Here is a 17,060-nt window from a genome sequence, read left to right as displayed (position 1 = left end):
ACTCCGCACACCAAATTGTAGGATCGAATCATGTTTATTAATGTGTTCAGGAAATCCCCACAGAAACAGTTTGCAGGGGAACTTACAGATTTACAATCATTCTTGACAGAAGTGCCAGCTTAACCCCCACGGTTCCACACTGAGGACGCTGAAGCTCATGACCAGTTAACGACGCACCCATCCCCCCCTAACAGGTCTACCACCAGTCCCTCCAGCTCAAGGATGAGGTACTGCTACCAGTACTTGTTCTGTTGGTCTTTAGTAACTCAATCATGAAGCATACAGTGCTGTAATGTACAGTAGCCTGTTAGCACCCAGACATTTGAGCTAGGCTTCCTTCCTTCATATGCCTGGAGCGTTTACAGTTAAGAGCCTTCATATTTGGTGCTTTTCCTTCATCCCAACCAGGAAATTAGACAGCTGGATGCTTACAGCTTTTGTTGCCAATGTATTACTGCCAACCTTTAGTGACATAAATCTCTTGAAACATCTGCGGTTTAGGCCCTCAAGGATACACTACTTTCATATACAGGATTTGTCATACTGCTCAAATGCATTTGGTTCAGCAGTCATGGTACAAATAGAAATGCTAAAACTAGATACAGAAAAACAACACATGTAACATTTCTTAAAGGAATAGCGTTTGAAGCTTTTGAATGTATGAGGACAACGATCTCAAGTTACCAGTTGAAACCACTGTGTTTTTGAAATGCCCAACACCATGTATTGGTGACCTACTTCAGTGCAGGAGCATTGTCAGAATCATTAATTATGCTGAAGATCATCACACAAAATCCAATTCAATTTGGGGAGTTAAATGTCAGCTACTAAAAATTTTGAAATGACAGAAAACTTGCATATACTTTAATATTCTAATTTCAAAGCGAATTTAACTTTTTAAGAATTCTACCGAAAGATTGTTGGCTTGCCTTGTGCTTCATGGTCTCACTTACTGGGGGGAGAAAGGTAGTGTTCATTGGAGAACCATTGCTAAGAATAATCTGTTATATTCCAATATAATAATAAAACAAACAGCATGATTTTCAAATGACACAAGAATGATCGAGGATGGGCGTTTTTTTTTTTTTCTTTTTGATTTGCTTCAACCTGATACAGGTTACGATGCAATTTACTGAATCTCTTTTACAGGTGGGTTGAGGTTTCAAAATCAAACAGGTTAAAATGAACATCCTAGCATTCAGTCTACATTGGGTGAACATGTCTGGTTAACACAGATATATACTACAGAGAGAGAGGGAAGGAGAGCTTGCACCCTTGCTCTTTCTTTGCCTTATGAAAACCATGCTTCCTGTGGAGAGTAAGGGTGGGGAGAAGGGGGCCGTGCAAGACTGAGAGTGGGGGTAGGCTGAGTGGGGTAGGAACTGAGTTTGGTGGATGGAGGAGGGGCTTGAAGAGCCAGACCACTGTTTCCACAGGAGGTGTGTAAAAGGCACGCCAGGGTTACTCCCAATCCCAGCCAATGGACACAGAGACGCCTTCACACCCACACGCACTCACTGAACACGCACACACACGGTACACACACACCCACACGCGCACACACAAGCAGCACAGGCTAGAGCCCCATGAGTACTGACAAGAGAGGAAGGGAGAAGGCAGAGGGGGAAAGGTGGGGAATGGAGGATGTTCTTGGAAGAAAGAGCTGGGGTTGAAGATGAGGTCAGATGGGAGCGAAGGGGCCTGGATCCGGTGCTGCCACTGTGTTGAAACAGAAAAAAATAAACGACAAACAAAAATCAAAACTGGTGGAATGGATCATTTCTGGTTCTTAAGTTGGTTGGAGAGCCAGTCCAGGCCCTCGTACAGGCCGTCCCCACTGGTGGCGCAGGTGGCCTGGATGTACCAGTTACGCTGGCGGAGGGCGTGCAAGCCCAGCTTGTCTGTGATCTCTGCAGCATTCATAGCGTTGGGGAGGTCCTGGGAAAAGAGGGCACAGTCTGTCATGATGCAATGTTGGATATTTAAAATGCAGCCAGAGTACCATCCTTAGTGTGTATAGCAGCCAGGCCAACAATGAAAAGCTAAGATCTTCAATCTCAGCTTTATAGTTCAAAAATGACTTTTATAGTTAAAAAATGACTGAACATTTTGTCAGAAACAAAAACGTAAGCTCACCTGTTTATTCGCAAAAACAAGCAGCACAGCGTCTCTGAGCTCGTCCTCAGCAAGCATTCTTGACAGCTCCTCCCTCGCCTCGTTCACTCTCTCCCTGTCATTGCTGTCCACCACAAAGATAAGCCCTGCATACAAAGATGCATGATTACACATTTAATGACCAGTGGATGGATATGACAGCACTGTCCCATAGGTTTACAATGTACTTGGGGGGTGGGAGTGAGGAATGTGGTGCAAGTAGATATACAATGTATATAAGCCTTAGTAAGTAAGCCAGTAAGCCTTACTCCTTAGTAGAATAATTTCAATGCTCTACAGCCATATTATGACTTCCCATTCTGAAATCTCTCTTCTAAATGTGCAGAAATCTACTGGTTCCAAAGCATTTCCTCTCTCGCAGATCAAAAGCTGTAATTTTGTTAAGCTAATAATGTATTCATCACAAGTTCATACTGCTTATTTGACCTGAAGTAAAAGCCAAAAACTCCAATATCCATGCCATTTCATGGATCAGTGCAGTCCAAATCTTGTTGGTTTATAATGTGGCCTGAAATTTTCCGTCCTCAAAATGTCTTGGTAAAATGCAATTAAAAAATATATCCGAGAAGGCGTATGTCACTGAGGTGCATACCAAATAATACAAATGAAACAAGACTAAAATACAAACCCTTGAAGACTACACTAATAAATTGGACACTAAAAAATGCTAAGTAATGAGGTCATTTGTCGGGTGAAAGCTATCCCTTTTTGTGAGTTGGCAGAACACAACCAAACGCTAAACTGGAAAATACTTCTACATTCATGTCACATAGAAAAGATACACTTTCTGCTGGATAACACTGTTCACCTCAGCTATCAAATTCAAATAAAGACAGTATCAACACTAAATATTACATGAGAACTCAGGGTTTGGCGATGGACCCCCGAATTCATCACCAACAAGAAAATATCTGCAGTCAAGTATAGGGAATGATTCTTTCATTTTAAATAAAATTAACAAAGTGTACAACTTTTATCACACTGGTTATTTTGTGATCTTTACTTTTAAAAAAGATGGCAGGACACAACTATTTGCTGGATTCTTGAACATGTAATTTATTTATAATTTGGTTTGGTGTACATCATAAACTCAAAATGTACCACTCACTGAGTACATGTCTAAGTGTGAAAATGCTGATCACAGACAACCTAAGTCGACAAAATACTTGACTCATGGCGTGTGACAGCTTCAAATGCAGTTTAAATTTGCTGCTTTGAGCTGTCAAACTCTGGCAATTGTAATGAAGTAAATGCAGCATAAAACTCACAACATTGTGAGAAAGCAAGTAATGTCTGTAGTGTGCTTTGATGGCAGGCAGACTCACAGTCCGACCATATCATGTCAATAAAATTACAAGGGTGCCTGTTATTTCCCTCTTTCAACTTAAAGATTATTTTTGGTCATTTTTGCCTTTATTCGACACCTCAAACTGAAGAGACAGGACGGATGGGGAGAGAGAAGGGGGGTGACATACGACAAGGGTCCCAGGCTGGATTCAAACCCAGGACCTAGCAATTACATGGTACACGCCTTAGCCACAGAGCCCCCGCCCCTCTTTCAACCTAATTTATTTCAGGCTCTGTATTATGACTCTGTATTTGTTCCAGCACATTCTGAGTTGGATCGCCATCCCTATGGCTCACCAAATGTACAAATTACTCTCTAAACAATGTAACAGTGGAAGAAACAGTCAAACAGAAAACTACAGTGTATATTTTGTAGTAAGGTATGCTGTTGCCAGAATACTTTACACTTTGGTATTGTTTTGATTAATAATACTATATTGAACTGTCACTAGCCAACTTCAATTTCACACTTGCATGCTCACGATGTGGATAGTGGTATTGTTTGCTAGCTGCTAGATAGTGTATGCAAGAGAAACAAGGACGAGCTAAAGCAGGACTACTGGTGTCTGTGTGTGAATGATTGGAGATGGCAGTGAACCCGCCGAATCAACCGAAATTAGTCACACAATAGGATTTGGAAGACAACAACTCAATCTAAAACTAAAAAAAATACCTTGGCAAGTGAGAATTTACCTGGAAGTTACATCAGTGTATGTGTAACACTTGTTAGTCTTAAATTATAGTGCCTACACATATACAAATCCTTACAAATCTACAGGAGTAGCAGAGGTGTGAACACAATAAAACCACTGAGACCACCTATGGCCAATAATGCCAGCAAAGGTAAGCCCCCCTCACCTTGAGTGTTCTGGAAGTAGTGGCGCCACAGCGGCCTGATTTTGTCCTGACCGCCCACGTCCCACACTGTGAAGCTGATGTTCTTGTATTCTACCGTTTCAACGTTAAAACCTGGACAAAACAGAAGAAACACAGGTGAATCAGTAATTGACGACAGAATGTGCACAATTCAAGTTTTAAAGGCTGGCACTCGATTTGCCAGGCATAACTAAGATCAGCACCCAACACTTTATGCACTTAAGATTTCTATGGACCCAAAACACAATCCATGCCAAGATTCACTTGGCAGGAACTTGCAGAGCTAGATGAGAAGATTCCATTACCAGGTAGCATTGTTAAAACGCGACTGAGGCCAGCTGAGGCCTATGGTACATTCAACTCAATTTACTTAAAGCTCTATTTTTGTGACTGTTGGAGCCTTATATAAAATTAATAAACAGTAAGCAATAAACACTGTTAATACAACCAAAAAATGCAACTGTAAAGTCAGCCAAATGGATGAACTCAATATACAGATGTCCTTACCAATGGTGGGAATGGTGGTGACTATCTCTCCAAGTTTGAGTTTGTATAGGATGGTCGTTTTGCCAGCAGCATCTAGACCGACCATGAGAATCCTCATCTCTTTCTTGCCAAACAGGCCCTTGAATAAGCTTGCAAATACATTCCCCATAGTGACGAATCTGTCCAGAGAGAGGGGGCGAGACAGGGTTAGGAGAGAACGACATCAATAGTGTTTCAGGGGGGTTAGAGAAAAGGTGTATTATCGATATTAAGACACCATCAAAAATTAATTATCAACGATGTAGCCGGCATGCTAATGAGGGCAATAAACACACTATTATTTTATTGAAAACGTCAGCCTATTCATCGTGACAGCACTGACAAATGACAAAAACAAGTTGGTGATAACAGATTGTCTAGGCATCTTATGAAGGTAAGAATTGATGATATGGATGATTGTCGTTGTACAAAACAAAACATCTCGAGAGGTAGGCAATTGAAGGTAACAGCAGTGTCGAGCTTGGTGGTTAAACGTCGCTATCAGCGTTTCGTTTAGAGGATACGTGACAGCATTCCGTAACGTCAGCGTTAACCATCATCTAACGTTTCCCTGCATACATTTAATTGCTTATCTAGCTGGTACACGTCGTATTGTGAATTAGATAATTAGTTAACCGCACTAATAACTGAACAGCTAATCACCGGATCAGGAGGGCCTGTTCTGGCTGGCTAGCTCCATCTCTAACGGCAGCAAGGGGATGTGGGAACTGTCACAAGACGCTAGCTAGCTAACAACACCTCGACCTTAGCAAAGGGCCAATTGACAAACAATCCAGCTAACGTTACAGCGGGTCTAGGTAAGAGTAAAGGATAACAGCGCGGCGTATATGGCAAATCATTAATATTTTATTTTTAACGGATAACTAAAGCTAACTAGCGTTTAGCCGGCTACCTCAACTCAAAGCAGCTTAGTGTTGGTTAAGGGCGGATGCATCGTAGCAAGCCAACACCTAGGCAATTGCTAACTTAGCTAGCTCGGTTGCGTTAGCTTGCTGCTAGCGGGCGATTCAACCTCGAGAAACCTAACTGACGAATTAGCATCACAGTTTTGAAAACAAGGCGAGTCATGTGTAGCATAATATGTTGCACGAAGCTGTCGATGGAATCTATTTCCAGTAATCACCGGCATCTACAATGACAAATCTTTGATCGGTCTACCAACGGTACTGTTTTAGCTAGCTAGCTTGCTAACGTACCGTTAGCTAAATGCCGCGTCAGTGTAGAGAGGAAATGGTGACGTCATTTCAATAATATACAACGAATAAACAAGACGTTTGTACAGGACAACCGTCAGTTCCGATAGTAGAGCTTTTCTTTGTCAAAAAACGTTACATTTGTGCTGATTATTACCTTAGAAAGACAGCTTCTCGATCTTTCTGTTCTCTTTCACCGTCACTCCAAAATGGCGTCTTGCGCAACCAGGGAGACACCGGCGTACGGGCACTTCCCACTATCAAATCCTATCCAATCATATCACCTACAGTGTAAAAACTAACCCACCTCCTTTATGCTGTTGTCCTATCACATGGTCAACAGATTTCAGTGTGCACAAATGTCGAGGAAGTGAACCGCATGAAAGTTTATTCAAGTTTCAGCCACAGCCATTTAATTTAAAAAGTGGGTTACACTAGACTGATAGTATTTCGTAAACCTAATCTCTTTAGCTATGTCGTATGCTTTTCCTACTAATATGGCGTATTGCCACAACTCCAGCTACTGGGACTCCCAAAATGCTGTGGCTATCGTTTGAAACACCTATTTCATTATCATGTTATTGTTGGATCACAGTAGTTTGCCTACTATGCCATGTGTTGGAATCCAAAATCTGTCAGCATTTTGTGATATGGCTAAAATGATAGAATTTGGTATTCACATTGTCCACAGCTCCTGGTGTAAATCTCCCTTTTGCTGATAGTCGGAGCAGGCTGTTTTAAGGGAGTGTGGCCAGGCAGCCCTTTAGCTTCTGATTGTTGATATATTGCAGTTACTGAACAACTGAACAGCCTTTTGAAGTGAGCAGGGTCCACTGATCCTTTTAGCCTTGTACGGACAAGGCGCGTTCTGAACTGAACAGGGGGTTTCAAGCCACCAGGGTCAGGTGTACTATTTGCTTCTGATTGCTGTAGTATTTAGCAGGTTGTTTCAAGCTATAGGGTCAGCCATCTCATTAGCCTCTATTAAGAATGATGAAGCTGGGTGAGAAAATGATCAGTTGTGATGTTGTTTAGTGAAGGAAAGAGCTGTGTCTGATTCGTATCAAAACAGGGTCTTTATAGGGGGCTTGAGGATTGCATGGGGATGCCAAAATTAGCTATTGGGCCTCCTGAAGTTTTTGTGGGCCTAATTTAACAAAATATCTGCGATGGGTGGTGCCCACTTGATTGACCCTAATGACAACACCCCTTTCCTCCAGCATCAAAGCCAGATTTCTAGATAAATGTTGACAATATAGTCTATAGTACAAGCAGGGATTTGTAAGGTGGTGGGGGGGCTGTATTCAGGTATCGCTCACCTCAAAAAGCTGCCAGAGCAGCGTGTACGATGAGCTTTGGACACAGTAACTCCCCCAATATTATATCAATTTTTTCAACTTTTAAAAATAGGTTTGACCTCAAAAACCAGTGTTATCAAGTCAAAGATTACTGCCAGGAAATACAGTATGATTCTGATTTCACAGAAATACACAGTGGACATACACTGATGGTAATTTTTTCACCACAAAAATGTATATCAACAACTCAAACTCTACTCTGCAGTCATTAATTACAGCAACACCTCGCTTCCTACCTGAAGTAAGCGGAGGAGACAGGGAATGAAGGGAGGTGAAGAGAAAATAAGGAGAAGAAGAGACAGAAGACAACAGCATCTTTGCTTATGAGGACATATAGTCATTTATTAAGATATAAAATGTTGGCAATTATTCACTGATGTTTTAAGCAGCTTCTCATCATAAACCCTATTAGGACACCAGGTAACATGCCAGCACGAACACTAGTTTCCAGGTCTTGGAGGAAAGGAAGCAGTATCCTGAGAATTGGACAGGTTCCTTGAACTGCCTCCTTTGCCCCAAAATAAAATTGTGCATGGATATGTGGGTTAGAGCAAGATAGAAAATACACAACTGAAAAACTGATGATACATACTGATACATGCAGTTTACTAACCTCAAATTCCTACCAAAAGCATTGGCCATCCAACATTTACTCATGAAACTCAATCATGTCAGCAATACAGCATCCGAACAAACGTAAGCAGTTCTCTGACAACATGGCCTTAGCCAACAACAGGAAAACCCCATGCCTAAGTTAGTGCAAACAACAAAAATGAACAAAAATAGTTGTCTCATTCCCGAAGTTCCAGCTTGCCATCCTTGATCCTCCAGCTCCAGCGCTGGCATCTGTCAGGGGCAGGGACACAGCGGAGCCACAGGCCAGACTCCTGGATCTCTTGCTGGAAGGACACAATCTTCCTGTCCAGGGTCTCCAGACTGAAGGCTTTCACTGAGATCTGAACGACAGATGGAAAATTCCTGTGATTTGTCAATCACCAAAGACATCAGACACATACTGAATGTTGTGTGGAGTGATGTGAATTCCAGCAGTGTTTCCCTGCTTGTTTCATGCATCTGAGATGGCACAAGTATCAACATCCCTCAATCAGTTTTGGGGCTCATTTGACTCTCCTAGACCTGAGGAATAACATGTATGAATTCTTAAATTGAGTGGTATTCCCCCGTTAAGTTCCATCTCTACTTAAATTCCCCCTGTACAAAGCAGAAGCAAAAGAGGCAAATTCATATCACATATACTGAAAACCTTCCCAAGCACTTGAACAAGCAGTTTTGACATCAGTTGTCTCTTACCTGATCACTGATTCCTATAGCAACATGGCCCACTTTGACCTGCCGACGTTCACGAATCCTCAGACACTCTCCGTGGATGTTCTCAATCCAGATGTCAACACCTGGAGTGGCAGATCACAAAACAGTAACGCCAACAGTAGTCAACTACCATATAGCTTAGTGGGCAGGAGGCAATCATCCATGAGGAATCGATGCCTACAAGCTTACCTTCGAAGCAGTATGAGGATGGCTGATTTGCTGAGACCAACCACTCCAGGTGGCCGTCTGTCTGGCTGTTGTAGGAGGAGAAGACTCCAGAGCTGAGATCATCAGACCAACGATCAGAGTCCTTGGAAATGAAAAGAAACTTTCCTTTTGGTCTGCTGCAGGGTTTTGATTTTTGACACACACGTCTTTGTGTCTGCATCCATACACACCTTGTCTGTGGCGTCTATCTGGGATGTGTCCGAGCAGCTGAAGCAGGACGGAGGGTGATCTCGGGGTTCTGGGGAAAGGCTCTGGATCGTGTTGCCTATAGCTACACCTAGTGAGAGACGACATATTGGTAATTTCTCTTAGAACCAAACTTTTCAGTGAGCTACTATGGTCAAGCTCTCCTTCCCCATAAATATCGCTGTTGTCATGTGAAAACCTTGTAACTCAATTTTGGTGATTTTCATGTTTTCACTTCAATTGAGGGATTACATGGTGTTCTACGGGTTGAGAATTCTACCATTATTGATAATTGAGTCTATCATAGGGTATATGTATCTTAGTTCCTGAAACTTGGTATTTTGGAGGTACTGTACGAGTTTTTCACCAGACAGCGACAATATGCAACAGAAGAAAGGTTAGTCATAGCTTAACCAGACATTACAGGCACTATTTTAACTTGTGCTATCTAGTATCTGAATAACCATTTGGTCACAGCAGAGGAGTGACATTTATTTTGGATATGTATTTCGATTGGGAAAAGTAGAAGGGTGTTGCCCATTCTGAGCTGTCCTTACATCTTATAAAAACACAGAGCTTTTCTGACTCACCGTCTCTGAGGTATTCCAGTTCTGGTTCTGATCCCCATGAATGGACAGTTGTTTGTTGGCCTTTACGCAGCAAAGGGAAATGTGCTTGGAGAGCATGGAAATATTCTGTGGACAAGGAAGAGTCCCAGTCTTCCTCCTCCTCCTCTTCCTCCTCCTCCTCCCAATCCCCCTCATAGGCCCTGTCATTTTTCGGCCACACTCCCTTTTTCGGAGAATATTCCTCCTCTCCCATATATATATCCACTTCAGAATCTGACCCCGTTTCCCAGTCTTTGTCATCTGCAACGTAATCATCCCGCAAGGATTTTGGCTGCGATTCCCATTCCCTAGTCAGGGAATCTGTCTCCACTTCAGAGTCTTGGTCTAGTTCTGAGACGCCCTCCTCCCAGTCACCACTGTCCTCGTCCACCGCCCTCGTTCTCCAGGGGCTCACCCAGTACATCGTGGGTGCAGAGATGGCAGCTGATGCTGGCTTGGCTGGGGTCGAGGGGATACCAGGGGACAAAGTGCAGGGTATGTCTCCATTCTGGCTCCTGCCATGATCCAGTTTCTCACAGACACCTTTGAGGGACCAGTGACTGAGACCTCCAACTGTGGAGCAAAAGTTTTCTGTCAGTGTTCTCAATACTCTCAATACTAATCTCGCAACAGCTGTAACTACTTCTGTAATTACACTAGTAATGGAAAGGAGATCAAGGCTTTCAATCAATATTTGGTTGAATATGGATAGTACAGAGAGTAAAATGCACTCCACGGCATTATAAGGCCAATAACTAATGCCACAACCTGCTCTGAGGGCCTTGGTGGTCTTCTTCCTGAGCTCCCTGGCTGATGCCCGTCTGTCAGGATCCTTCTGGAGACCGGCCCTGAACACTTTGGCGGTGAAATGGTTACAGTTGGAGGGCACCTCCCATAGAGGTGGAGGCTCACTGACAATCTGACCAACAGATGACAAGAAATGTCAGAATATCTATCTGCTATATTGAATACAGTGTTTATCTTTGGGATAGGGCTGAAATTGAATTCTGTCAATTCAGGGTTTGACATTAAAATACCTCCCAGTTTGTCTACATGTTAATATCTTATTGGAGCAGCATCTAGCTCAACATATTGAAAACAGTAGGCTATTATAGCTTGTGCTACACATCCACAATCATATACAATGACCTACTGTACTATCACATTGCTTTTTTCTAGCAAATGTTTTGTTTTTGTGTCAGAAAATAGCTGTATTTTTGGGGGGGAGTTTACTCATGCCAAGATCATCTTAATATGACGCAGACTAAAGCCAAGAGGTTTGTGCTAAAAATGATTTTTCCCATGAGGGGAAAAAAAGGAGACTCTGACCTTGAGACACAGTGGATGGGAATAGTAGCGTATCCAGGGGTGGCATCCATTGAGCATGTGCAGTAGCATGCAGCAGCTGCTCCACACGTCCGCCTTGGCACAGCGCTGGTCCCCCTGCGCCACCTCGGGCGCCATGTGGGTCTCGGTGCCAGGGAAGCCAGACCCTGGGGCACGGATAGACAGTAACTCAGTTGTCATCTCTCCCCTACCTCCCCTTCCCCCCTAAATCACACCCCCCTTCTCTCCTGTCTTCCTTCTCTGCTAGCGCCTGAACACGCTCCTGTTTTGTTTATACCCTTTTCCCTGGCTCTTACTTCTATATTTAGCAGTTTTCGACCTCCAGTAGGTAGACAGGAATATTTGTTACATCTATTGTCTTGGTAGTATGGCTTTGACCTGTGAACTCCTTAGAATTGGCCGCATGTAGTGTTGGCAATCTAGCAACTTAATCTTATCCTGCTGTTGGACTCATTGGAGGTTGGTTTGGATAAGACCGGCAGCCTAAAATGTGAGCCCTGCACCATCACCACTGCACACACATTAGGAGCAAACTAATTTGGGTTGCATGGTAGAAGGGGGAACTGGGATGTCCAAATTTCTTTAGGGAAAATGGTAGAGGTCAATTACTGTCCCCTGTCGAAATATCTATTCACTTTGAAGGGTTTGATGTTGTCATGTATTTGCCAAAGGACGTGATAACACAATTCATTATTCTTCACCAGTCAGAGTCACATTTACCATTAGGGGAAGATCCAGGTAGATAAGAACCATTAGAACCAGTACAATACAAATCAGTACAATCAGTGTTGCCTTTTATCAGCTTAACAAATATAGGCTACCCTGTGAGTTATAAAAGATCAGTAACCCTTTGAATTGCAGCTGCTTTATTTCTGTCAGTAGAATTGGAAAGTAATTGAATTTTAGCAGTGGTTAAGTCAAAAGCCTGGAGCCTGGACACTGCTTTTCTCTCCATTTGTATTTATTTATTTATTTAGGTTGCAGTTCACTCACCCCTGAATGCCTTGGTACTCTGTCCATTGTCATCTAATGTCTCAGAGAGACCGAAGTCACAGAGGAACGTGTCTCTGCAGTCCGCGGACAGCAGCACATTATCAACTGGAATAAAATCAGTAGATATAGGCGTTAATAAGAGGGAATATTTTTAACTGGTGTTTAATATGAAATGGTTGACTGGGAAATTAGGAGTCTAAGTGCTGATAGGAGCCATAGACTGTCAGATTGATGGGTACACAGTGGGTGATACTTCTCATCTTCTGACACTAGAGGGTGTGCTGGGCAACATCTTCAAAAATGTCAGTGATAATAGAATACACACAGGCATGTTTTTCACCCCCTCATAGAGATCTTATACGATTAGATTGGTTAATTTGATGGCTAGTGAACCTGCTCACTGATAGGGCAGGATGGAGGGGCTTGTTTTGAATGGGTCCTTCCCACTCAATCCTCTCAGTATGGATTACTGAGGGTTTAGGGGCGAGGGGTCAGTTGAGGATTAGGTGCTATCACTGGTGGAGCGAGGTCACTGTGAACCCAGCAGACATTTTATGGGGCTCCTTCTCTATAAGTATTGCTGATAGAATTAATTCCATTGTTACTACATGGAGAGATGGGGCACTGTGGTTACATGGTTGTTGGCCTACATTTTAATAAACTACACCCTCCAAACTAGGCATTACAAAGCATTTAGTAAACTGAAATAAAAATAAATGAAACATCCTGATTCAGTAGATCCTACTCATTTGGTACACAAAGCAGGTGGAAAAAACACTAAAAACTATTTTACCCAGCCCTAAGAAGTTAACATACCTTTGACATCCAGGTGCAGGACATGTCTATGGTGCAGGTGTTCCAGCGCCCCCAGTAACTGACGGAGGTAGTGCAGTGCTAAATCCTCAGGTAGGCTGCCCCTCTCTTTTAGTAGCTGGGCCAAACAACCTAAGAAGGTTTAGACAAGTCTCATTACTTCAGTTATGACTAAATAAGATTTTTTGCATTCCATTGGCTGTAAACGAGGCATTCATGTTAATTATGACAAAGTAAAGGTGTTATTTGTTATTTTCACACTGAAGAAAGTTTACCTGGCTTCAGGTTCATGAAGAGCACGATGTTCAGCCCCTCCCTCACCGCCCCGAAGAGCTCCACCACGTGAGGAGAGTTGAGAGCGCTCCACGTGCTCACCTCCTCACTGCTGAAGTGACTCAGCGGAATCTGGAAGGGACGACATTCAGCTAAACACCATTTCAATTATCAGTTTCTGAGGCAAGTTCAGCTTGAGACTTAATTATCATTTCTGTACTGTAGAGCTAAGATTGTGGTTTCAAAAGCTTTGGATGGTATGTATTTCTTGGCTTTCTTGGCTTACCCTTTTGGCTGCACACTCAAATCCGGTCTTTTTGTCCCGTATACAGAACACATCACCATACGAGCCGTTCTGGATGTGGTGAAGGGTGCAGTATTCTTCTCCCTCCCTGTACTTACAGCTACTGGGCTGAAGTTGCTGAAAAATACAAAAAGTACACAACCAAAGCATAGATAAGAGATTGACTGTAGGGAATCTATATGGTCAGTATACATAAAAAAATGTGTGTATTAAAGGGTATTAAAGGCATGTAACTGAGACATCATGTATTTTAGGCATATGTAGGCATATTAATGTCAGATATCAGAAAAAACTAGTGAATGTAAATGTCTTACATTATGAAATATGATTCCTTCATTGACATGTACATTGGTCTTCCACTCATTCGGAGTGTGCTTTAACAGATCTTTGAAGAAAGGTGAAGCAAAGTGCCTCGGCATCCGTGTCACTCTGCCTCTCAGTCCATCCAGCACTGTGTCAATATCAGACACAGCCCCAACACTATCTGTACACAGGGATGTAGACTCAACGCTAAGAGTACAGGTGGAGTCAGACATTCCCAGCAGGCTCTGTGCGCAGCCAGAAGCCCCTGTGGTGGACTCAGACACACTCTGTCGACTGGAGGTAGACTCAAAACCCCACTCAGCATGGCATGGGGAGGAGTTAAAGCCAGACACACCCATGAGGTCAAAGGTTGTGTCTGACACGTCCTTTAAGCAGCATACAGAGTCACACCCATCCGTTACACAGCAGGATGAGTCAGACTCGCTCTCATGAGTGCAAATGAATTCCGACGCTTGCTCCAGGCCGCAGTCAGAGTCTGACGCCCCCCTGCCATCAACACTAGATGTGTCTTCTGCATCTATTAATCCATATTGGTCCTCTGACAGTGACACATCCTCGAGTCTGCTCACACAGTCATACACATCTGCGCAGCTGCAACAGGACGCAGACTCCCCTTCATGCGCATGGGACTGAGACACCACCCTCAAACTGCAGTCTGCGTGGCTGCAAGGGTGCACGATCCAGTCAGTAAACTGAGGAGGAGGAGGTATGATGTCGGCAGGTGATGTCATCTCGTTATCCGCTGATCTCAGCCAGTCGATCTCCTGAACCCACAGACCCTGGATGATCGGACGCTCCTCCCCTTCCTCCCTCCTCTGTCTTGTTGCCCTGGTCTTCCTCCGCTGCTTCCTGCGGAGGCGGTAGTGCAGGAGTTTGGGGGTCTCGTCGAAGTCCTCTTCTTCTGTGTTTGCGGATTTCTCGGTGAGGGACCTGCAGTTCAGAAGATGTATGTTAAAAATACTAACAGAAGCTCTGCAGGTTCAGGGGCCTCTACACCCTGAGGTTGACCAGTTTTGAGATCAATCAAAATGACTGTGTCCTCACTGTTGTTTTATTTAGTGAGAGGCATAGACAATAAGATATGGGGATGTGGATCATGCGTTGGGAAGTACCTCTGCTTTTCGAGCAGCTGAGATCTTGAGTAGAGGTATTGTTGTGTGTTGGTGGGGCTGAACTCCTGGGAGTCTTCTCCTGGGACATAGAGTCACATTCTAGATTAGAGATCACCCACTGGGTGTCACAGAAGATACTGTAAGCTCTAAAATATGAAGCAATTCTCAACAGCCATGTTGAGAATTAAATAAAGTAATTAAGTGATTTTACATAAGTGCTAAGCTTCGAGAACTGGGCTTATTACCAGAAGGTAAGTGGCTCAATTCCCCAAAATGGTTGGGAAAATCTGGGCTATCAACAACAACCCTGTCATGAATCCATAATGCATACATTTCCAGTATGAATCTCTAGTTTTATTACCGAACTATTCACACTTATCCACATAGGCCCACAATCTCACCCTCAGCCTGTGCGATGATGGACACATAAGGATCGTCTTCAGACTCCTCTTGCCCCTCTGCGCCCACATGCTTGGCAGTACCATGCTCCATCACCCGACTCAGATGAGGGCCGATGGCTTGGACCAGCGACTCCTTTTCATCCTCACACTCTTGGCTGTCGTCCTTGCCAAGAAATGAGAGCCCAGATCCTCCCGTCACTACGATGAACGGTGTGTTGGAGTTGAACATTCTAGGTATGGCCATTGCTCTTCCGCTATAGGTGCTCTTCTAATATATGGGAGCTGGAAGAGGAGAAGAACAAAACACACACTCATTCTCAACAACTGGTGTAGAATGGAATCCAAAAGAATGGCAGAAAACTAGAACATGCACACTGTATTCTGGTAACAGCATAAAATGTGTTAACACCCTAAAAATTGGCAATGTTTTGCAGCCAGAGAGATTCCATTTGAAGTTGTGAGTGAGGATAACTGGGCCAGAACAGTTGTTATCCAGACAAAAAGACATCGCAGGACATAAAGCTAGGTGGGGCAACAATCTGTCTCATCAATAATTCGACAACTCCCAAATAGAATTCACTTTGGTGTTGGTTCATGAGACATTCAGAGACAACCAGGGAGATGAAAAAGGCATGAGTCAATATGCATTTTTTAGTGTGGAGTCTAGGGTCAGACAGCTATATCGGTTTGCCAATATATTGTGTCAATATTGTCCTTTTATTAAAAATCAGATACCAGCCAGACAGTGTCATGTAGGAGGTCCCAGTTGGTGAATATGTTTTTTATTCTTATTATTATTTCAGATGGCTGACCAGAGCAATCATTCCAGTGTGGTGTTGGAATATTTTATTCAACAGTCTGTAAAACCTGCGATGAAACCTGCTTCACCCTGCCTGATCCTGCCTTAACGAGCTGCAACCCACCTAAAGCCCACCTTCAATGGAGTTTTAGTGTCACATGGTCTAAATGCTGTTTCAGAGGCTTTCCCACCCTGACAAGAATACTGACAGGAGTACTGAATCCATGTAGCTGTAACTACTGCCACAAAATATTGATTATCGGCAGCTTCAATCCAAAAATATCAGTAGTGGTATCAGCCTTCAAACATCCATGCCGGTCAAACCCTAGTGGAAACAGCAAATTTAGTTATGTATTTGGCAAGCATTTTAATGTGGTGGCATTTGCCATGGCTGGGTGTGAATGAGCAGACACCAGCAGTGATCCTGGCAAGGTGAGTATAAATAGCATGCAGAGCTTTGGCACGCACGGAGCGAACCGCATGCCTTCCACTGGGCCGGCCAGCTGTCAAAGTCTCTCTTCCTCAGCGCCCGCCATATTGACAGTGAAGACCGGGGGATCAAAACAATTCTTGAAGACCAGACTCTTCCCACAAACGCCGCACTTAAAGGGTCTCTGCGCTAAAGACCTCATACAGAAGCTGCTTGTGCCTGAGTACAGTTTGTAGACGGCATAGAGCGCAGCATATCTGAAGTGTCTGATACTGTAACTGTTGTACAACAGGTATGTATATTTTTGCAAACAGACAAACTATTACTATTCTATAATTGTAGAGTGCTAATATAACTATAAACTGTTGTTCAGACAAGAGTTAAGGACCAGGAAAATGAAAAGAGGAGAGCTACACCT

The 17,060-nt window shown here is 43.4% G+C and overlaps 1 protein-coding gene across 1 annotated transcript; it reads right to left on the bottom strand.

Annotated features, from left to right (window-relative positions):
* Positions 1-15: 15 nt before the first annotated feature.
* On the bottom strand, positions 16-6,362 carry arf2b (ARF GTPase 2b). The gene is made up of 5 exons (XM_071899174.2): positions 6,295-6,362; positions 4,906-5,063; positions 4,381-4,491; positions 2,137-2,261; positions 16-1,938 (listed from the first exon to the last, which is right to left on the bottom strand). The coding sequence occupies exons 2-5, from the start codon at positions 5,051-5,053 to the stop codon at positions 1,777-1,779; spliced, it is 546 nt and encodes a 181-aa protein (XP_071755275.1). The 5' UTR covers positions 5,054-5,063; positions 6,295-6,362; the 3' UTR covers positions 16-1,776.
* Between the last annotated feature and the right edge of the window lie 10,698 nt (positions 6,363-17,060).

The sequence above is a fragment of the Centroberyx gerrardi genome, chromosome 20, assembly GCF_048128805.1.
Source record: "Centroberyx gerrardi isolate f3 chromosome 20, fCenGer3.hap1.cur.20231027, whole genome shotgun sequence".
Lineage (NCBI taxonomy): Eukaryota > Metazoa > Chordata > Actinopteri > Beryciformes > Berycidae > Centroberyx > Centroberyx gerrardi.
This window is presented reverse-complemented; position numbering and strand designations above follow the sequence as displayed.